The sequence below is a fragment of the Cheilinus undulatus genome, linkage group 6 (genome assembly GCF_018320785.1).
Source record: "Cheilinus undulatus linkage group 6, ASM1832078v1, whole genome shotgun sequence".
In the NCBI taxonomy this organism is placed as follows: Eukaryota; Metazoa; Chordata; class Actinopteri; order Labriformes; family Labridae; genus Cheilinus; species Cheilinus undulatus.
In genome coordinates this window covers 24,899,485-24,922,844 of record NC_054870.1, presented here as the reverse complement: position 1 = coordinate 24,922,844, position 23,360 = coordinate 24,899,485, and the positions used below count along the sequence as shown (strand labels likewise).

Here is a 23,360-nt window from a genome sequence, read left to right as displayed (position 1 = left end):
GTTGATATTTGTTTCATGGTTTCCTTCTGTGTAGTCTGTAATTTTTGCCTACAGATCACAGATCTAATTCAGCATCGTCGCTGACCCAGCTTTACATCTTAGATTTCTTTTTACCAATACTCATCAACTTGCAATGCACCAATCAACAAACTCTGGTATAAATAATACGGATAAATCTGATTCTCCGTATTTCTGCTGCCCATAACCCACAGGTGAAGGTGTCATCCCATGTGTCATCGGGTGAAACACAAATGGATGCAGTGAGCAAATGATGCTCAGACTTAGTTAGCCATCGGAAATTCTCACGTTAAAAAAGTTTTTATTGAAAGCATGGCAAAATGTCAGGTGGCAAACACCTCTGAATTGATAAGAGATGATGAAAAGGTGGTCATTAACACCTCTCTCTTCTTCAAGCTAAAACAATAGGCTGGGCCACAGATGGCCTTGCGGTTAGGTCGCGCCCCATGTTTATAACGGATCAGATTCAAGTCCAACCTGAAGCCTCTTTCCTGCATGTCTGTGAAAATGTATACATTTGTATTTGTAACATTTGTATGTATTTGTCATAAAAATCTATGGAGCATTTACCTGTATGAGACTAGGTGTATTCGTGTGAGTGCGTGCTTAAACTATGGGTGTGCAGCAACAATACACACACATTGTGTACATACCTCTCTCTCTCTGTATACTCACTGTAAGGGCTACTATATAGAGATGTGTCTGACTGTTTGCAATTTGGGTGTGTACATTTTCAATATGTGATCCTGCTTTCTAAAAGCTCACACACACACACACAGGAACACTTTCACCATTCAAATTGAGATTCCCTAGTGCAGCGTATTTCTGCCAATAATTCATGAGTGATCTGCGCCCCTTGCCGGCCTTTAGCATTTTTATTTAATCTGCTGAGCCCTACCGCGTGCTCGCTCATCAATAATACACACCGACATGTGTGTTAACACGTCTTTGGTGAGTGCGTGAGAGAGAGAGACAGAAGGAGGGAGGGAGAGAGATGAAGATGGAGTATATAAATGAAGGAAAGCCCTAGAATTAAATGTGTGTGTGTGTAAGACAGAGAAGTCTTCCAGTGGCATGTTTGTGTTTTATCCGTCAGCTGTGCTTGTTTGGCGTAGTCTCCCCCTGCTGGGACTACAAACATGGATGACCCACAGTTCATCTATGGCCATAGCCACGGTGTGACTGTGACACACACTCCCACTAAGTGTTTTATGCTTCCTGGAGTCGTCTGTGGTTCAATGTCACACTTGTAGACCTGATTTGATGCCAGTGAATGCATGAGAAAATTGTGCGTGTGTTCCTCCAGGAGACTTTAGGCATTTGTGTGTGTGAGAGAGCGTTGTGTGAGTGTTCGCTGACAAACAGAATCACAGCTAGGGGAAATTGACTACACCAAATCAGTGGGTCAGGAGGTAACATCACCAGGGGTTGCTATGGAGACACCCAATGACGGGGCTTCCCGTCCAGCACAACAACACGCCTGTGAAATGGCAGCTCCCCTAACATAACCTCTCTCTCTTTCTCTCTGATTGTCTTTTCATCGTTCCTCCTTTTTTTTATCTAGCTATTTTTCTTTCTCTCAATTTCTTTGTCTTTTTTCCATCTATCACTTCTCCATCTTATCACTTTATTGTTTTCCTTTTCCCTCACACTCCCGTGCTACAATAAACTCACTCACTAAAACAACCATGGAAATATGCCTGTGGACAAGCGCGTACACAGACACACACTTGTATACAACAAAATGTGAGGGGGCAGCGGGATCCCAGCATGCAGGGTTTAACAGCTAATACCCCTTAGATTAACCACCCCCGGTTCCCCTCTCAAACTCGCACACATCTTCCACAAACCAAGATTAACCTCCCACGACTTACACAATGTGTGTTGGTCATGCTCAAAAACGCACACACGCACCTTCAGGGTGTGTTGCTATCCCCCTCTACCAATAAAAAAAAAACAAAAACAAACAGAATGAGAGCACACAGTCAGCCTTAAGTGACCAAGCTACTGTTCATGTGACTGTCTGTCTGACTCTCCCACACATACACATGAACACACACTGCTCGGCTTTATCTCTGCTGTAAGAATTGATCCCCCATGGATTTTAGAGGGGTCACGTGATTTGATAACCTCTACAGGATTCCCTCTGGTCAGAAGGCCTTTATTCTGCCAGAGTGTGTGTGCATTATTTTTGGCATGGTATTAAATGAATTCTCCATAGACTGATACACCATACCCTAATCTAACGTCTGTCTGTCTCTGAGGTCTGTGATTGAACAATGGCGGGGAATAATGTTAACATCATTAGTCTGCTGGTAATGGGGATTTATCATGTCTCATCTCTTTCTCTCCCTCCTCTCTCCTTATCATCCTCTCTTTCTCTTCATCTGTCTCTCTCTCTCTCTCTCTCTTTCCCTCTGCCTCTCTTCCTCTCCACTTCACTTTAATGCCTGTACCTTGCAAACTGACTGATACTCTCAAGGATTATTTTAAGGGCTGCTCACATCAAACACCCCTCTCTAGCCTGGACCCTGCCTCAGTTATAGCCAGCCCCTTTAATTAGACACGGCTAATAACGTTAAGCATGTGCTGATAGCCATCTCTCTGATAAGAGTAGCCACACAAGGACACAGGGGCCCCTTTCTACCTTTTTACAGTGCTACCTGAGGTTAAAATGGCTAGTTAGCAAGCCTTTTTATGGCACTGGCTGCAGTTACGCTCATGCCTAATTAGCACGCTAGGTTGCACTTAAAGAGCAATAATATGTAAAAGCAATATAACAGCCAAGCGGAGCACTTTTGAGCTAGGCTAGATGCTAACAAGTACAACTTGTAATGCTAAATTTCCTATGATGTTATGACATTTTCACCTAAAATCTTCATATAATCTTTTTTCTCTGACGTTTTTGTACAACTACATTGCTTTAAAATGTTAACAGCCTCCTGTTGTTCCTATTTTAAATGTATTTTATTTGCCTTTATTCCTTCTGATCTGTTAAGCTTACACAACTATGTTGACAACTATTTGTTTGGCCTGATGATGATGTTTATTATTTGTTTTGTCTGCCGAGGGACTATACATAGGTGCCTGTAAAAAAATATTCACTCAGTTGGATGTTTTACCCTTTTAACTGATTTTAAAAATCAATAACGGTCAATATAATTTGGCTTCTTTGACAAAAATAAAAGTCTTTCATGTCAAAGTTCAAACAGATTTCTTAAAGTAATGACAATTTAATTGAAATATATAATGTAAAGTAATGTAGTAATGTAAGTGAATGCAGAAATAATCACTCAATTTAAGCCAGTATTTAGTCGATGCACCTTTAGCTGCAATCACAGCACTGAGTCTGTGTGGATATATCTCAATCAGGCTTGCAAATCTGGACACTGCAATTTTACTTAATGCAAAACTGCTCAAGCTCTGCCAGGTTGCACAGCGATCAGCCCTTTTCAAGTCCAGCCACAAACTCCCCACCAGAGTGAGGTCTGGGTTTTGCCTCGGCTACTCCAGAACATTCATTTTGTTGTCTTTAAACCATTTCTGTGTAGCTTCTGCTTTATGCTTCTAGTCATTGTCTGTCTGGAAAATACATCTTCTCCCAAGCCATACTTTCCCTATATTTTACCACATTCATTTTACCCTATACCTTTACAAACCTTCCAGGGCTGAGAAGCATCCCCACATTATGATGCTGTCACCACCATGCTTCACAGTGGGGATAGTGGTCTCATCAGACCAAAGAACTTTCTTCAACTTGAACATGGATTCTTCCACATGCTTTTGGCAAACTCTATTCCAGATTTAATTTGTTTTCTTCAACAGTGGCTTTCTCGTTGCCACTCTCCCATAAGTCTTTGACTGGTGACTACTTTCAAAGTATTCATAAGTGTCTTATGGCCACTCTCACTAGTCTCCTTCTTGCACGGTCACTTATGTTTTTTAACTGGCATCACTTTATATAAATCTGTTCACTTTGACATTTAAGTTTTTGTTTGCTGTTTTTTCAGTCAAAGAAGTCAAATTATATTGACCATGACTGATTTATAAAGTTAATAAAAAGGTAAAATATCCAAGGGGGTGAAAACTTTTTATATGCACTGTACAGGTGCTTATATAAACAATAGAAGGTAATTTTAATTAAAAAAAAAAAAAACTTAAAAGAATGAAGAGTAAGAGGATGCATGATCAGTGGATTCCAATTAAAACGATTTGTAACAGAATTTAATGACGGAATAATGAGCAGCTGCTGCATTAGAGTAACTTGACAAGATACCAGCACATTAAGGTTAATTTCTGTGTCTTAACTTACTTTACAAACAAAATTTTTAACACTAATCTGTTATTGTGATTGTGAAAAGTACCTTTGTGCACATCTAACTAGCCATAAAAAGGCAAAATGAGCTTTAAGCTAGCTTCAAGGATAATGTTAAAAAGTTTTACCAAGAGAGAATAAATGTTAAATGAGATGTTCATTGACTCACTCAAACAAATGTTAATCACAGTTAAAGGTGCTTCAAAAACCACTAAGCCCAAAATAAGTGAGTCAAAGTAAAACCCTATAATTAGTCTCAAAGCTACCACTTTTTTAGTGATCATTCTTGTTTAACTGGGAAAAACATCCAATAAAATCATGCCGCGTACATTTTGGATGATTTTATTGGATGTTTTCAGATAGTAGTTTGATTCTTAATTAACATGAATGCTCATGTTTTGGGGCTGAGTTAGGCTGTTTGGTTTGGAAAATCACTCCAGGCCATATCTCTTTAGTTGGATTGATCTAGGTGAGGATGATTCGGTAAGTGGTGTGTGTGTTTTTGTGTGTGTAGGATGAAAAATAGGGGTGGAGTGGAGGCATTAATTCCAATCATTAAGAACTTGGATAGCCTCGGGGTACAAACCCTTGAAATCGACTGTGTGTAAACTCTAAAAGGACTCACCAGTTGTTCACTTGTAGGATGGTGAGGCCTGTGTCTTGTGCCAGCTGTTTCTTCTGTTCTTCTGATGGGTATGGATGCTGCAGGAGAGAAAATATGACATGTATGAGAAAAGGCAGGTCACAAATTGTTTAATGAAGCTGCTTGTTTTTCAAGAAAGGAACTGATGTGCCTTTTAATAAAGAAAGAGTTATTCTAGAAGCACAGGTTACACACACAAAACCATACAGTATAATGAGAGGTAGAAAATGAGCTGTGCGGGTGCTCATTGGTGCGTAGGTGTCAGTATGTACCCTCTAAGTGTTTGTGAGTGTGCACATGGTAGCGCTCCTCTCATTCCTCCATGATCATTAATGGAATATGAAATCTTGTAATTAATGGCAGCCAAAAAGGCAAGCCAATTAGAAAGTTAAGTGAAGTGGAGAACCAGCTCTGGTAATTAGGCAGCCTCTTACACAAATATATTCACATCAATGGCCCCCCTTTCACCTTGCTGCATATGTAATCAGAGAGCAGGGAATATGTAGTGTTAACCCGATGGAATACAGACAAGGAAAGGTAAAATATCAGCTGTTTACTTTGGTCCTTGTTAGAGCTGGTACAAAGCATGACTCTGTTAAGTTTGCCGCTTTGCTGTAATCTTTATCTGCACTGATTGTAGGGAGCTTTGGCTAAATAAAGGTTCAGAAGTACAAAGGATGCACTTCTTTCTCATAAAAATTAACACATAGATAGTTAAAGACCTTCTTTTAACTGTCAACAAAACAGACAAAAATTAACACTGATGATCTTTATGAACTAAAAAAAGCAAACAGGAACATTGGTATGAAAATTGTTTATACATAGTTTCTACTAATGTCCAAAACTGCTGCCACAGAATAGCTGCCCAGGAAAACTCTTGTTTTTTTCATTCATCACAGCAAATAATAGAAACAAGCTAGCAACACATTTGAGTCTAAACCTGAGTTTCCATCAGGTGGTCCACTTTGATGGAGTACAGCGTGGTTTGGTTCTGTACGTAAAGCTCATAGAGTGTAGTTGAAGAAAGTTCATACTGGTGACAGATGTGCCTGTCAGAAGACAGTCAGCAGGACACAGCTTTCTCCTGGTTAAAAAGTGATGTCTGTTTAACTGGATCTTAACGATATTAACCGTGGTCAGTACAAATCCTCGGCTGATGGAATATGATTATACATATGTTTGGAGTCATAACGGTACGTTAATAAAGATACAAGATGAAGCTTGACTATTACAGTAGACACCACATGCATTGAGTTAGAGATTAATAAAATCTGAACTTAACTGTAAACTCCTGACCTTGAAAGGAAAATTAAAGCCTCAAATTTAAGCAGCGCAACCATTTGGTAAAATAATAATGACAAGGCAACTAGGGACAACAGATTTTGTTTTATAGCTGTGCACAGAGTCCTGCGATGTCTGATTAACACAGCTGGTTTATAGGGGAAAGACTAAAACAACTGCCAAGTCCATGGGTATTTATAATAGATTAAATAAAGAATTTATATTTGGTTAAATACTTAAGATATTTTTTGTGGGCGATTCATGAAGTGAACGTATCCGATGCTTTAACAGTTAAATCAGCATAACGTGAAAGTTGAGTCCTGTGCCCTGAGAATTTGTTACATTAAAAATAAAGTAAAGGTCTTTCTGGTGTTAAAATCAAACAAGATTAAGTTAGATATTCTGGGTACACATTTTGTTTTTAATAGGCTACAGCCTGAAATTTTGCAAATAAATTTAACAATCACAGAGCGATCTTTTCCTGACCAAAAGTAAAAAGAAGACTAGAAAAGCACTCGGAGAGCGCAGACCTCCGCCATTAGCCCTATCTCCCAATAGTGAAGAAAAAATTCCTGGATCCATCCCCATGTGCCCCCCACCATGGCATTTGCTGATTACTCCCTCCCCAGTGGGGTGGAAACACGGTGAGGCAAAGCACTGGCTTCGCTACGGGTGGACTGTCATGGTAGAAGCATTGCCTGCTGGTGCCAACAGATGCACTGACAGTCTCACCCATGGTCTCACTGGATGAATGGAAGTCATGGCAGAGGGTGAATATTCCTCTATTCCTCCCAGTCTTTCTCTCTGTTACGCTCTGACTTGTCTCCTCAACTGGGCGTGCGTCTTTCAAACTCTATCAAATCCAAATCTTTGAATAAAAACACACCCAAAATGCCGCTGGGATTGAAGTTACCCATGTCCGCCATCTCCTGGTGCAAAGTGGTAACAGCGCAGACCTCCGACATTAGCCCTATCTCCCAGTAGTACAGAATCCTTAAAAAAATTCCTGGATCACTCCCAAAATCTAATCAGTTCTTCCTTATGCCATTTGTGACATTTCCTGAAAACTTCATCAAAATCCATCCACAACTTTTTGAGTTATGTTGCTAACAAAGAAACTAACAAACAAACTAACAAACGAACAAACACACCCGATCACATAAACTCCTTGGCGGAAGTAACAACTGACCAAAAGCTTCATATTCATAAAACTTTGTCATTAAATCACTTTCTTTCACTGAGGAAAGAGGCTGGTGTGAGCCTTCAGGCTCTGCTTTGTGTATTAGAAATCAGGTCCACATAAATGTCAGGAAACATGAATTATGGCCACATATCAATGTCCACGGTCGAGGAAACAGTATGGATCTCTGTTGAGTTCAAATATCCCTAATCTAAACAGACATAAGTCTGATGGTGATATTAGTGCAAAACTTCTATTGTGTGTAGCTCCACCTTTTTGGGACAGATAAGTAAGCTTGGCACTCCTATGAAAGGGTGCCAGAGAAGTGGGACCGTACGGGCCAGTTTTTTAGGATCTTTCTGACTTTTGATAGAAATGCATATAAACCCATATCATGCCTGAACAAAATGAACTGGACCAATCAATGGAAACTACCTTTGAAGACAGCAGGATAAAACTAAAAAAAAATAAACAATATAGACACATGCCAGCACAACAAGTGAAAAAAACTGCTTTGTCAAAAGAGCGCCAAAATCAACACAAACCAAAGTACCTCACAGGAGCTTTAAGATTTGACATTACAGGCTGTATCTTTTGTAAAAGCCAGCTCAAATTAGACAAATTAACTGTTGCAGAATTAACTCTGTACTCCGATAATATTTTATATCTAAAATAAATAAAGACACATGCACAAGGAACTACTGAACTGCAGGAAAGATGACCCAAGCTGACTTAAAGCCAGTTCTTTAAGAGTAAATTGAACCCCCCCCTTCCCAATGCCAGCTGAGAACAGTTAAAGTTGAGCAAACTGTTTAAATATATAGAATGAATAAAGTGGATGAATGTGAACTCGGGGAGTGTGTTGATTTATATTAGTGGAGGGGTATCTCAGTTAGACGGAGCCTTGTTGGCAGAGGACAATGTACTGTTCATGACTGAGACAAGACGTGGACTGTACTGAACACCATCGGCAGGCTGTAAAACCGAGGGGGGGGGGGGGGGGGGGTAGATTTTTCGGGGGCATGCCAAAACTGGAAATGTTTGATAAAGTAAAAAAAAAAATGACATGTTTACATTTAACAGAGAGGAAAGATACCTAAATAACTTCTAATAAAGGATCACTTAAATGATCTCTTACATTTAAATGAATGGAAACAGTTGGTTTATTTGCCAATGTTCTCAGCAATGGCAAAAAAAAATGAAAGAATCTAAAGTTTCTTTTAATAAATAAAGGAAAAGAGTATATCCGAAGGGCAATTATGGTTAGCAGTTGCACCACAATAACAACTGCAATAACAACAGCAAAAACTAGTAACTTAATTCCTATAGAAGACAGTCATTGATTAGAAGTTGTTCTGATTGATTTAATGAAGTGTCAGAAACTTGCCACCCTGTCAGAATCCTGATTTTCACCAATTTATCATCCAAAACTTCATTTACCAACAGTTGCTGCCTCACATATGTCCAGTGTTTAATATATTGAGTATGTCTAACAAGAACACACACACTTAATAGTCAATCAGACGTGCAAAATCAGTGTGGCGCCAGCGTTTTCATTTTTTCATTACAGTTTTTCCAGTGCATAATGAACAGGATTGTGTTTAACGCTGGGATGAGCCAGCGGAGAGAGAGGAGACTGATTTTTTTCCCAGCCTGCCCTTATCCATGTGATTGGTTGTGGGGAATGGGAACACAAGGAGGCTAATTTCATGCACTAAGTTATAATTGCATTGTTGCCTCTGGCTAAATTGGTGTCCACTTCTTTTTTTGTGGAACCGTTTTTGTACGCGAAAGGGTGCATTATTCCATGCTAACTGTCAGTCCATTCAGTGTGCATGTATTCAAGTATCCTCCATCTATACACTTACTTAGATAATATCCTAATCTTCAGATCAGGGCGCCAATCAGCTGCATGCGTGTGTGAAGTGAGAAACATTACTCTTTAGGGCCTGTGTCATCTGATGCGCTGACGCACTTCACATATAGACACCATACACACTCACCGCTCGCACATTACAGATAATCATGTGAACATGTCTTTTAAGTTTGCAGACCAACAGAGCTGATTGAACAGGAGAGGATCAATGTGTCCATTCTAAGAGGCCTCAGATTTGTGGAAGCAGGAGTGTCTGCCTCGTGATATCGGGGCGCTGCAGTCTCGCCAGGGGCCACAGTGCAGCACAAACACACCCTGTATCAGTGCGTCTCCGACTCCAGTTTCCCAGCAAACACTAGCAGACAGACAGCTATACAAGACCAGTCACACATGCAATCTGAATCCCAGCCTGTGTTCATCACAACATCCCACTGGCAGTGGAATCTAACAAGGATATTTACACAAGTGCAAAAATAACAACATCTTGAGGTTGGTGAATTTATAGTATGATAGCATTTTTACTAAAGCATATTGCCCTCTTCTTCTTCAAAATTCTAAGTGTTGCATATGAAGGAAAAAATTCTAATATGAAAGAGCTGTTTTAACTTTAATGCATCAGATTACATAGAAGCAGGACTACTATTTGAGGGATATAGAGTAGTATTAATCCTTATTCTTTTTACATGTTTTACTGATAACATAAGTTTCTCTAAATGCATTGATTTTACACATAAGCAGGTTCTGCCTGTTTTGCTGATTCCACATAAATGAAAGATCTTTAAAAAATGTGTTCTATCTCCTGCATCCTGCCCTGAGACAACCTTTAAAGTGCTTTATTTAAGTATGCAACTTTTCCCGTACAAAATAACACACTTAATGGAAAAGTTAGCAGAAAGAGACGGTCAGAAAGCCATCACTTCAAAATTGTTTTCGTCTTCCCTTTTCTCAAAACCGCCAAATTAGCTCCTCTCTGTCAAGCACTGTGATTTAGATCCTCAGTGCAGCAACAAGTCACCCAGTTTTAATATTGTCTGTCAGTGATTCTGGTGTCTTAACGGCTTTTGGCTTTGGTTCAGTGGGTTAAAAAAAAGAGAGAGGGAGAAAGAGAGAGCAGGCTTTAGTGAGAAAGGCAATAACATGTTCTTTAAAAGAGCAGATGGAAAGTTTCTCTGCGCATCCTTCCCTCCCTTCCCTCTTCCCTCCGCCTATCTTAATGATATGTCTTCTCCAAATATACAACTCCTTTCATGAGAATTTCCACCCTCGCTGCTCTCTCTCCTCCTCTCTCGGCTGGGATCAGAGAATGTGGGTGCCAGGAGGATTGTGTGTTTTCTCATCTGTATGTCTTATCAATCCAAGTGTGCATGTGTGGGTGTGCTCCTGCGTCTGCTGCGTTGTGAGTTTCCATTTGAGTGTGTTTGTATTAGCAAGTTGTGGACAGAAGAGTGTGTTTATTTGTTCTCATTTGAACAACAAATAAATACCCCTTTGCATGGTCATATTAGTGCAGATGTGTGTGAGTAGCAGAATCAGTAACATCCCCTCCCTGTCTGACCGTCTTACTCCCTGACCCCTTCAGACGAGAACAAGAAGGGGAGAGAGATAGTCAAACAGAAGAAGGAAAGAAGGAAGAAGAAGACAGAGGGGGAGACATGGAAATGGATAACTAAAAACCCCCAGGGGGTTTCACCAAGAGATAAGAGCAGAAATATTCTGCAAGACCCCTCCTTACTCCCCTTGTCCTATGTTTAACCCAGGAAAGAACTATTCCAGACAGCGAAACAGCATGATGTAAATACACTTAGTTTTTGTTAACGAGACAAGGCAGGACTAAGGCCCCGTCTACATGAGGACGAATTCGGGAGTATACGCAAAAGTTTTTTGTCGTATCAGTGTTTCATCCATACGGAAATACCGTTTTGGGAGGCTGTAAATGCTGCTTTCTGAAACCGGGTCCCATAGTGAACAAATCTATATACGCCTATTGTTTCGTCTCTGTGTGGACAGCCAACCGCATCGTTCTTGAAACAATTACGTCATACAAAGCATAGCTCACTTAAGCTGCTTTGCAGCCCGTCTCTGACATCCCTCATTAAATGGAACCTGGCCTTCAGTTTGGAGATGGTACTCGGGCTAACTCCAAATAGTGTCACATCTTGGTTGTGTGGAACACCAGCTTGAAGTTGCCCTATAGCATGGGTTATATATCCAGATCAGTTAATCGTGGCATGAGATTCTTGCAACTGAACTTTATCAAAGGCTCAGTTTTTATAGCTTTTAAAACATATGAAGTCTCACCTAACCAAAGCTCTGGGAAAAAAAGATGAAGAAGAAAGAGTCACTGTTTGGTGTAGACACTCTGCTTGACCATGAGGTTTGGGCTATTTCAGAAACGTCTTTTATTTCTTCGTCATGCCTCTTCAGCTAAAAGCAGCACTATCTCTCTGTCTCTCCCTTGTGCTGCCTCAAACGTTTCAGCTTTTTTATTTGTCCTTGGCAATTTAAAAACTCCATAAATATGACTGTAAAATTCAACCTTAGCACATCTTTTCTGTTTTAGAATCTAAATACTCATGCCATACTTGTTACCTTACTAATAAATGTCCCATAACTGTACATATTAAAACACATTTACAGCATTTTACCACAGTCTGTGTGTGATTCCTTCCTCGTTAACAGATTCACTGCAGCCTGCGCTCCTCTCAGCCATTCTTAAGCCATTAGCACGATGGTGTTATCGTTGCATTTATTTCTATTTAAAGCCGTGCTTCCCAAGCCTCTGTGCATCCCATTAAAAAAGCTTGACACGCCACATTAGCTTTATAAAAAGTGTAACCATGAAACGTGATGGAGGGAGGAATAAAGGAGAGGAAAATCATATGTTGTCACAGTCATGTGACATCCCTTAAAAAAGAGGCCATGACACTGCACAATCTGTGGACAACACACATGGGTCAATGGTATTTTGAGCGAGCTTACTTTAACACCAGATGGTTGGGGTTTGCCACAAGGCACAAGGAGGCCTTAAAATTCTGCGAATCACTGTAAACAACTTGTTAGTGGTAAACAGCTCACTTGAATTTACTTTGTTGTCATCCGTAAACACTTTTTTATTTTCTCAGCACATTTACTGTTTGATATGAACACAGTTAGCAGGTTAAGGCAGCATTATGCTCGGTTAATGTACCGACTGAGGTAAAAGTGAAAAGCCTTGACTTTGCCAGGACTGTTCCCCCAAACTGTTCCCAGGTCAAATCACCCTGGAAACCAAGCTGCCCATCAGGAATGCCTGACGGCTAATCCGGGGGCCTTTTTGGCTAGAAGGGCATCAGAGTATCATTCCAAACTATCTTCCACACAAACACACACTCAGCGAACACACAGTTTACTGGAAGTATAGCCTCGCTGTTGCCAGACATGTATGAGATTACCTTAAATATTTGGGGAGGCGAGCACATTGTTATGCTAACAACAAATGGCCAGAACCCTGAGCACAAGCAGACCTTAAAACAAGCGTTCCAAACTGTAAGCCTGCTGTGTCTCATGCAACAAGCTTCCAATTTCAAAAAATGTCTAACTCATTCAGTGCAGGTTTCATCCTCTGCGTGTGTATATGTGCGTGAGTGCTCGTGCTGTGCAGGCAAAGCTACGCAATTTCAAATTCCTTTCTGTGTAGGTGGCATCGACTGACATCCCTTTGACTTCATTAGGGAGCAGGGACCCAGCAACAGAGCTGGCTCTGGGAGAAAAGGGGGGATTAAAGGAGAAAAGAGAAGAGAGTGAGACCGAACAAAACAACAACAGAAAAAAACAAAGCACTGCTAACCTAATTTCCTCTGATTTTGGGCTGCTCTGATGCAAAATAACAAAACAGAGCAAAAACAGATCTTTTGAGAGATCAAAAGGAAACGACTACACGACGTGACTCCTCAGTAAAGTCTGTGCAAAATAAATGCCCCCATCTTCATCTTATACAGCACAAAAAGCCAGAAACAGCCTCTTCAATGGTGTTGGACTATACAGTAAACCAACTTGAAGCATTAATAATTCAACAGTGTTTCAGAAACCTCGATATGTGCACCAGCAATGGCAAAGAAACCCCCCTTTCAAACTGTTTTTGTCATCACATCTCTCGATCTCTTTGGAGATAAAGAACATGGAAGGAAAAAAACAGATGTTCTCTCGTTTTCATTCATTAATGAGCATTTCCCCCCTCAAAAAAACAGCTTTTGTTGGTTTAGGGAAATCTCTGAGCACTCTTGCCTATGGGAATGAGATAAATCTAGTTAGCTGGTGAGGCAAAGGGTGAAAAGTATGTCATTAAAGCGCTACTACAAAGTGGATTAGACAATGTACAGCGTTACCAGCTCTTCCACTATGATAATTGATGATTAGCATCATTCATGGCTTTTTAAAACACAGTAATGCGAGGCAGCAGCTAGAGTTGGAGTTCATCCTGCAGGGTGTGAACCATGATCCGTGTGCTTTTCATGGGTGGGTCTCTGGCCTACAGTTTGTGTATACTAAAGCTTATAGCATGTATGCACATGACCGAGTCTCAACAAAGTGCTGCACTGTTGTGAATATAAAGGGTGAGGCCTGTTGATACTGAAGAAGAGCATCTTTGCTACGTGCTGTGTATGTGGAGTCTGCACTAAGAGTGAGGGCGTGCTTCATTAGTCCTCCCCATTCCAGCTCAGGGGAGGCTAAATTTATTAAGGGGGCCGGATGTTGCACAACACCTGCTGCTGTGCTTCCCTCTGTGCAATAAAGGGAAGGGGGTGCAGCATGCTAGCTAGTGCTAACAGTAAGCATTGCTCGTTGGACTGAGGCTGATGAGCTGGGGCTAATTCAGGGGGTGATTATGTAGTTTGCTGGACCACTAAACCTCTTTAAGCCCGTAATTACTGCCTATTTGAGCGAGAGGAGGCACTCCAAAGCAATCGGTGCTCGCACCAAGCGGCGCAGCGAACGGCAGCCACAGCTGGAGGTGGGCTGCCTCAGGGCTGCCTGGGATGGAGGGGGTGTGTAAATGGGGGGTAGGAGGGATCCACAAAGCTTCATCCCAGTCAGGTAGCAGAGAGCTGAGAGAAAACAGTAGGGCATCCCTCAGAGCGCCAACGTGCTCCCTAGCTCTGAGCTATGGCGCTCGGAGCTAGCTTTCTAGCCGTGATCTCCAAGTTTCAAAACAAATGTTCTCTTGTTACACACGGCTACAATACACGCAGCACAGTGCACAGACTGCAGAGAGACTAAGTGCTGTAGCGGGAGAGTTCAGAGCAACAAAACAGAAACAATTAAACAAATTATTAGACTTCCTAAGTACATAAACTACTCTGATTAAAATGAAAGTAAGCGAGGAGGTGGAGGAGGAGGAGCTGGGTATGTCATTGTGATGAGAAACCAAAGTTCTTTTTTTAGCTCAGCCTCTGTGAGATACAAGAGGGAATCAGATTCTCAGATTGCACCCAGACCGTGGGGGAATTCATTTCATTTCACCTGACTTTCAAGGAAATTTGACTTTACGTAATGCCACTGAAATCTGATCTCTCTGAGGAAGCAATTTGGGGACCACAGAACATTCTAATAACCCTGGTGATATTATTATGTTATTATCATAATTACCCTTTTGCCCCCAACGTTTTAATTAGAAACTCACCGTTGGGCCCCCAGGGGGGTGGAAGGAACCTGGGTTGGGGGAATGCTGGAACTAGGTGAGGGTATTTCACAATTGCTCCCTTATGCTCTCTGGAGCAGTACATTTCAGAGGGTAGGAGGACGCAGCCGGCGCATTTGAAAAATTAAGCTTTCTCACTTTACCTCCTCTGTCTTTTTCTGACATCTCTGTCATTCAAAGTAAACCTCTCACCCTTCTTCCTCACGTTCCTTTATCTCCCTATCTTGCTCACCCGTCTCCACCCCCTCTATCCTTCTGTTCTATATTTAGCATTTTTCTTAACTATCTTGCTGCCTCCTTTTCCCCCACCTCCACCTAACTCCTCTCTTTACCTCTCATCTTCGATTTTAATATCCTCACCTCTTCCTCCTCAGCCAGATGCATCCCTCCATCTCAGTGTTTTCCCTGTCTTTCTCTCTCCTTCCTTCCCCAGCTTCAGCAGATAGGGCCTTCTCCATCAGTGCACCGCTTTTTACAAATCAATGACTTAATCTGTCGTAACAAACAAGTGAGCAGCACCCTCAGCCTGTTCGCTTCCCCCCTCCATAGCTAACACCACAGCAATGTGTGTCAAAGTGAATGAGGGAAAAGGAAAGGTGGAAAAAATATGCACTGTGAAATACATATAGAGAGGGTGAGATGTAGAAGTACAGTAGAAAAATAATGAAATCAATGAGTATGAATATTCTTTACACAGAAATAAAAAGATAAAGGTAAAAGTGGCAAATATGGATGAAAGTATGTGTTGGTTTTCCCACCACATCTTTCCTGATAGCTCTTACCTCCTTCCACCTCCTCTACCATGAGTTATGCCTGTCTGCTTTCACCAACTGGTTCACTAGCTATGATTTTTCTCACTCCACTGGAGACAAACACACACAAATATGCACACCAATGACCAACGCATATGCACACAAGCACACACATGACACAGGTGCACCTGGGGTCAGCTGGTCGAGTGTAAACCTACTAACAGCCAATGACGATACCTCCCATGCCACCTGCCTTTAGTGCATTATGAACCTCGCAGAGCTCTACACAGAAAACTTCAATCAAAACATTATGAGACAAGTAGGTGTAAAACGATGAGTTATAGATGGATATCACAAGACATCTCATCTATAAATCATGGTGCTCTCCTCAATGCCTTTGAAACAGAGCACCAATATAGCCATGATATCATGGTTCAAGGCCATTAAAGCGCAAGGCAACATAAGTGTGCATTATAGAAAGATGATGTGAGGGAGTCATGGTATAAAAGAAAAAGAGAGGAGTCAGAGAGGCAGAAGGCATGCATGAAAGATAGGAAACCCTTATGGTTTGTCAGAAAGAAGTGTTTTGTCTGAGAGGGAGATAGAGAGTGTGGGGGGGAGAAAAGAACGAGAGAGAGAGCATTCACGCATGGGAGAGAATACAAGTGGGAGGAACTGAATTGATAAATTAGTTCAGCCAGCGCGCAAACTGATTACCACGACGGCAAAGCCACAGGATCCATCGAGCGCACGCGTGGAATGAGACACAAAGACACACACGCACACTCTCATACACAGCTCTTACAAAGGAAACATGAGGCTGACACATACAAATAATAGCACAACTGCATGCAATCACACATACCAAATGTATCTAGGGCAGGCTACTGCAGCTGCTGTAAGTAAAAGGTATTGAGCTGCTGACTCCAGCCAGAAAAGATCCCACAATCCTCTGGATCACCAAACACAGCCTAATGGATAATAGCTAACAACTAGCGCTAATGTGATTTCACACACAGCAGGTTTAATACGTCACCAGTTACATTCGCAATCTATGCTTGACTCTGTTTCTTAAAAGGTGGTCAGAGTTTCAAAGAAGAGTTTCATTTAAAGAGATTTTAAGATAAAGGGAAGTTTTCTGAAGGCAACATTTTGTTTACAGTGCCAATGAGAGGCTGAAGAGTCAGCACTATTGTGATCAAGCTAACAACAGACTTGTGACATTGTTTTTTCCTTGGTTTTCCGCTGAAACTTTCAATTAAGCATTTCATTGACTAGTTATACATCTACATCTGCTAATAAAACATAATTTATCAAGCTAGCAAAAGACTTATGACCATATTTTTTTAACATAAAGAGCTAAACTGCATAGCTAATAAACACAGCAAATCTCCTATGTGTTAGCATCATTAATCTAGCTAAAGACTGATGACCACAATTTTCCATAGCTCTTTCCAGAAAGAAAAATATTATTCAGAGTGTTTTGAGCATAAAGGGAAGCATAGTGGAGCCAACATATTTATTTACAAAGACAATGATAGGCTCAACTGCTAGCATAGCTAATCTGTGTGATGTTTAGCGTCATTAACCAAGCTTACAACTGATGACTACATTTCTCTATTGCTCTTTCACAAAGAAAGTAATTAGGCTATTGGATAAAAAGGGAAATATTTTGAAGCTGGCATATGTTTACAGACACGGTGACAAGCTAAAATTGCTGGCACAGCTAATCTGAGTGCTGGCTACCATCAATAATCAGGCTAATGACTTTAAAGTTTCCTTGTTCTTTCGTGAAAAAAGTACTTTTCAAGTTGTTTTGAACATAAAGGGAAGTTTTTTGTGGCCAACATATTTGTTTGCTGAGAGAAAAGGAGGCTAAACTGCTAGCTTAGCTAATCTGTGCGTGCAGTTTAGCATCATTAACCAAGCTATTGACTGAAGATCACATTTTTTTCCATAGCAAACAGGGGATCTATTTTGCTACTTGTAGGGATTTTTACATTGAAGAAAGTATTTTGGAGCTATCATGTTTGTTTAGAGCGACAATAAGAGGCTAAACTGCTAACATAGCAAATTTGTGTATGGTGGTTATCACCATTAATAAGGCCAATAACGGACAACTTAAATTTTCTCTTGTTCTTATTTTGAAAAAGTATCAAAGTCTTTATAAAATAATTGGTAGTATTTTGGAGCTGGCATATTTGTTTACAGTGATTATAGCAGGCTTAACTGCCGGCATAGCTTATGTGTAAGAACTGGTTAGTGTCATTAACAAAGGTAACGACAGACTTGTGTTTGTATATTTCTCTGCCTCTTTCACACATCAACATGCCACTCACTCTCCAGTAAATACCACTATGATGGTGGGGAACTCCACACCCCACCCAGGCACTGACGTCATTGCTGTGTGTCTTTGTATGTGCGTGGTTTGGCGTCTAAGTGTGTTCATGTGCATCTGAGTACTTAAAGTGGGCCTCTTCTTTAGGTTTGCAAATCATTGTAAACTGATTAGTGGGTACCAAACCAAGAATGATTTCACACATCTGAGTTTCTTGGCCTTCGTCCACCCTGAACACACACACATTTATGCACACACACGCTTATGACATACAGCTGATAATGAAAAATGGAACTAGTGTGAAACAGAGCTTCAGCATGAGGCCATCAATCATCGAGACATACAACAATGAAACCACACACTCAACTGCCTCATAGTTTCCCAACTATGAAATTATATGAGCATTGGGGGGAGGGGAATAGGCGAGAAGAAGATGGATGGGGAAACGAAAAGATGAGAAAATGGTAATGATGGTGACAAGTTAATAAAGAAATTAAGGCTGAGATGAATTATCCCACCACCATGCCTAATCACTAAACAGGGTGCATTTCAGAAGTTACCTGAAGTCGAAACTTTTTTAAACTTTTAATGATTTTTCTGTTTCTAATTATTAAAAAAACATAATGGAACAGATGTGTCTGCCTGTGTAGTGTGTGGCCATGTCAGATCTCCTGCAGCCGCTGACCGACCTTGAGGGTCTGTAAAGTTCTCACGTTCTTGAGGAAACACATCAGTCGGCTCAATGACTAAGGCCAGATCAACCTCACACACAAACTCAGACACGCTTACTTTTGGTCCAGATCTATAGCAGACATTTTGGAGAAGTTCAAAGGTGACATGAATTAAAAGTTAACTGCCCTTGAGGGCTTTTAAAAAGTGGGGTAAAACGATACAAGGAGCACAGATGAGAAAGTGGGGGAAAAAAAGCAGAAATAAGGGATCAACAGAAATGTCAACTTGACTTTAAAAATGACTGACATATGCTTATTACTGGGTGCAGTTAGCAGTTAAGTCTGCCTTGAGTGGAAGATAATAATGCCAAAAATGTAAAATCCCCTTCTTTTGTTAATGCATTTTTAAGTAATGGACACGGCCTTGGACTTTGAATTGACCTAATGTGATAAAACCCCACCAAGTCACAGAAATTACTGCCATTAAGGATGTGACCAAGATTTAACCAATATGACTTTGATATAGACTGAACATTGGATGGAAATGCCCTGAAAGGAAAATAAATTTGAAATTCAAATAAAAGTTACCGTGAAAAATGGAAAGTATACAGTACCTTCTGTTTTTATCAAAATGGAATTTTTAGCAGGATGGAAAGTCCTCTGGAAACCCATTCAACACTTAAACTCAACACTTAAACTCCAAAATTGAAAATTGGATTTTGATAAGAGAATGAATGCATTAAGATGGACTGGCAAGTCTAAAGTGAGATAGATAAACTACAACAAAACTAAAGCAAAGGATCATGGGATACTGATTTGAATTGGTTAAAGTATTTTGCTAAGTCAAAGCAAAGACAACCTCTGTTGACCAAAGTGCTGTGCAAGCTGAAAGCATTGCAAAAATATCAAATATAAATAAAAAAAAAGAAACAATAAAACAGTAAACAGAAGAACATTTAAAAAAAAAAAAAAGCCCTCAAAACATCAGGCTAAAGTTGTACTCAATGCCAACAGGTGGGTCTTAAAGATGTAAAGTTTTCAGTGGATTCAGCATTTCCTGTATGGTCAATTTTTCCACTATCTTGGAGCAGCCACCACTGATGCTCTGTCACTTCAGAGCTTAAGCCTGCACCTTGGAGCATCCAGGAGCAACTGGAGTGCTGACCACAGTATTTTAAATGTGCAAGTTGGTGCAACAACTCAGACAAGTATTGTTTAGCCCATGCATGGCTTTACAAACAAGTGACAGACTCTTAAACTGGATCCTGAAGCTGACAGGAAGCCAGTGGAGAGCAGTTATAACCGGTGTAACGCCATTGCAGTGTCTCTTGCCAGTTAGAAGGAATGCAGCCGCACTGTGGACCAGCTGCAGGCGATGGAGCAAGGACTGATCAACACCAATAGACAATGGATTACAATAACTCAAACAAGAATGTAACTTTTGTTAACTCTTTTAAGTTCATTTGGATGGAGATAGAGCCAAATGTTCTCCAGAATTCACAGCTTACAGATGCTTGTCTTGACTAGCAAACTGACCTGTTGTTTGAATTTAAAACAATTATTGAAAAAAAAACACAGTAGGGGGACTATAGGAGCTGGAGGGCCAAGAATACCGTCAAAAACACCCAGGAGGTCAGATTAACCATCCAAGATTTCTTTTCATTGCCAAAAAGAACATTGGTTTTATACTCCAAATGGGCAACATCTGCCATGAACCCATCTCTATCCATCCACTGTATTCTACCTTTATCCATCAATTCATCTCCTCATCCATCCATCATTCCATCCATCAGTCATGAAACAGATGGCCTTTCAGGAGTCTGTGTCAGGGCTGATGGCTTCCCTTTGCCCTGGTCATACCATCACCCCCTCTGCACCAACACCCCCACAACAATACACATATACATTCACACATCCAGACACACCTCTTACCCCCTACACCTCCACCACATGGCCCGCTATCCACTATCTACCATCCACTCCCATGGACCGCTATCAACTCACCCTGGAAAAACAGGTCATCTGCCTATCAGCCTTTAAAACACACTAAAAGTAAAAACATGCATGCCTACAGAAATGGGTGCAAAGAGTGTGTGAGTTTCAAGAGTGTGTATCTGTGAGGGTCAGTCCACAAAGAGAAGCCCCCAAAGAGAGCGGCCTGTCTTGGGTCCCTGGGGCCTGTCAAGAGGGATAATTGATGATGTTTTCATTACAAGGTGTGGGGTAACGTGGGGGTTGGTGCACAGTATGAGTGTGTGTGAATGTATGTGTGAGTGTGTGTTGTGGGGGTGGGCAGGTTGACTCAGCTGCCTCCTCTTTGACACTGAAGATCCTGTGATTGGTGCAAGTCTTTTCTTCCAAATGTTCCTTGTATGAACACACAAGAGTAGGCTCTCAAAGACACAAACAATAGCACACTGCCCAAAGCCAAATCCATTCCCAGAGTTAAACTCCTTAAAGCAAATAAAAATGCTGAAAATAAGAAGAACTCGTTCTCTTATTTCCCTGCGCCACTCTGTCTCATCACAGTGTCACGCCAGGCCTTTGGCAGATCTGTCCGTCTGTCTGTCCTCTCATAGGACCTCTTTGAAATGCTTAATGCACTGGCGCCTCAGATTCTGACTGCCACTTAGATTAAATTAAGACCTAATCGGAGACACCAGGCCACATAGGCTTCTGTATTGCCTTACAGTATCAGAATAGCCATCGTGCCTTTGTTTTCATTTATGGATAAATAAATGAAAAGCACATAAAAAAAAGTCTGCAAAAGTTTCCCCATTAAAGCTGTCTTCTTGATGTCTCTTTAAAGCTATTAACAAGGCGTCTGGAGACTTGCATGGTTTATTTGAATGGCTGCTCATGAGAAATTGTATTTGTGGAGAGGACAACTAAGGCTTGATAGCATAACAACAATCACATGATAAAAGCCAGTCATAATGACCTGATCTTTGTATTGATTTAAAGCATTGTGTCTAAAGCACTGTAAAAAATAAAGGAATATACTTAGGCACATCATTTTTAGCATAAAAATGTTTATTTTTTATTTTTTTGGTGCTGCACGGCTCTTTTTCCTCTGTTTTGTCTCTTATTCTACAGTAAACATATGAGAGCTAGGTACTTTTTGCTGTTTTGGTAATGAAAAATATTAAAGTCATATTTGTTTCTTTTAATTGATAAAATATTTTATTTCATGGCATGAGATTATACTCAGGTCATTTTGAAGTATCTGTGCATAGAGGAAATCAACACTTGGTAAGATCCTCTTTGCAATGGCAAAGAAACTATCACTAAGAACTGGCTAAAGACTAATATACCAGATCACAAACAGGGGTTGTCCATTATAGACAATACCCTTTGAAAATGAAAATCTGGTCTTCTTAACAAGCTTGGGGTTTGATTAATACGTGGATTTCATATATATATAATGACAAATGGTTAAGCATAGGCATGCCATTCATTTAATGGATTGTTGTTAAATATTAAAATGAAAATAGAATAAAAATGAAAAAAGAGTAGTTCAACTGCAACCCAGAGACACTAGCGATGTTTACATGGACCACTTGTACTTGGAATAAATGCCTGATCTGAATAAAAATGCTTCACATGAACACTTCATTCAGAATACAATTCTCTGATCCGGCTCTTTCTGAAAATTAGAATTTCTTCCTCTACTGCAAGTTTTTGGGAGATTCAACCAGTGGGACGATACTGTACCTGTCAGAGCAGTCTTACTCAGATCAGATTCACATCCATGTGAACAGAGAAGTTTAGATCTCCAATGAGAATACATTTCATGGCATTATGAAAAAATTGCGCATATAACCATAGCTACTGATCGGAATGAAGATCAGCACAAACCACCTCTCTAGTTCATAATGAAATTTCTTTCTGCATGTACCATGAGATTGAGGATAAAGTGTTATTCTGATCTGCCTTTTAATCCCATTATTTGTGTCCATGTGAACACAGCTTTTGTCCTCTGCTCCTTCCTCTTACTATAACTTTCATCAAGGAGAAAAACTCCAAAGTAAAAATAATAAAAACGACTGTCTTAAGACTGAAGACTAAAGAAAATGTGGGCCACTCTCCCATGCCTGGCCTGCTGTAGCAGGTGAGGATTGCCGCGGGTGAGCAGGGTGCTGACATGTTCAGGCTTAAGCAATAAACAGCTGAAGACTAATGACATCTGAGGCAACGTTGAACTCTAACCTCCTAAGTTTTCTTCCCCACCCTTCTGATGTTTAGATGAGGATTTACATATCTGGTTTATGTTTGACTGAGAACTTCAGGAACTTACAACTCTACAGTTTACACTATGCTGGAGTTAAAATCTGCTGGGTTTTTACACCGATTATCGAGTTTCTATTAGAAACAGAACAGTGAGTCACTTTATGACAATCAAATAAAAATGACTAAACTGTTGGGATATTTCCTGATGCTGTCATCAAAATATGTATAAGGCCTCACAGGACATGCACCATTTCATTTTATTTTCCTCTATTTTTCTGTGACAATTAGCATTTTGGTTGTTCTCTTGAGATCTCGACTTATTAATGCCATTATCACAGGATAACGATGCTGGTTTGCATCTGTCATTTTCCCAAGATCT

The 23,360-nt window shown here is 40.5% G+C and overlaps 1 protein-coding gene across 1 annotated transcript in view; it reads right to left on the bottom strand.

Annotated features, from left to right (window-relative positions):
- The window catches only part of meis1b (Meis homeobox 1 b), a 98,341-nt gene that overhangs the window by 26,547 nt on the left and 48,434 nt on the right, over positions 1-23,360 (bottom strand). Inside the window, exon 9 of the mRNA XM_041789093.1 lies at positions 4,959-5,035. Coding sequence (XP_041645027.1) covers positions 4,959-5,035 — 77 coding nt within the window. The remainder of the gene's footprint in view (positions 1-4,958; positions 5,036-23,360) is intronic.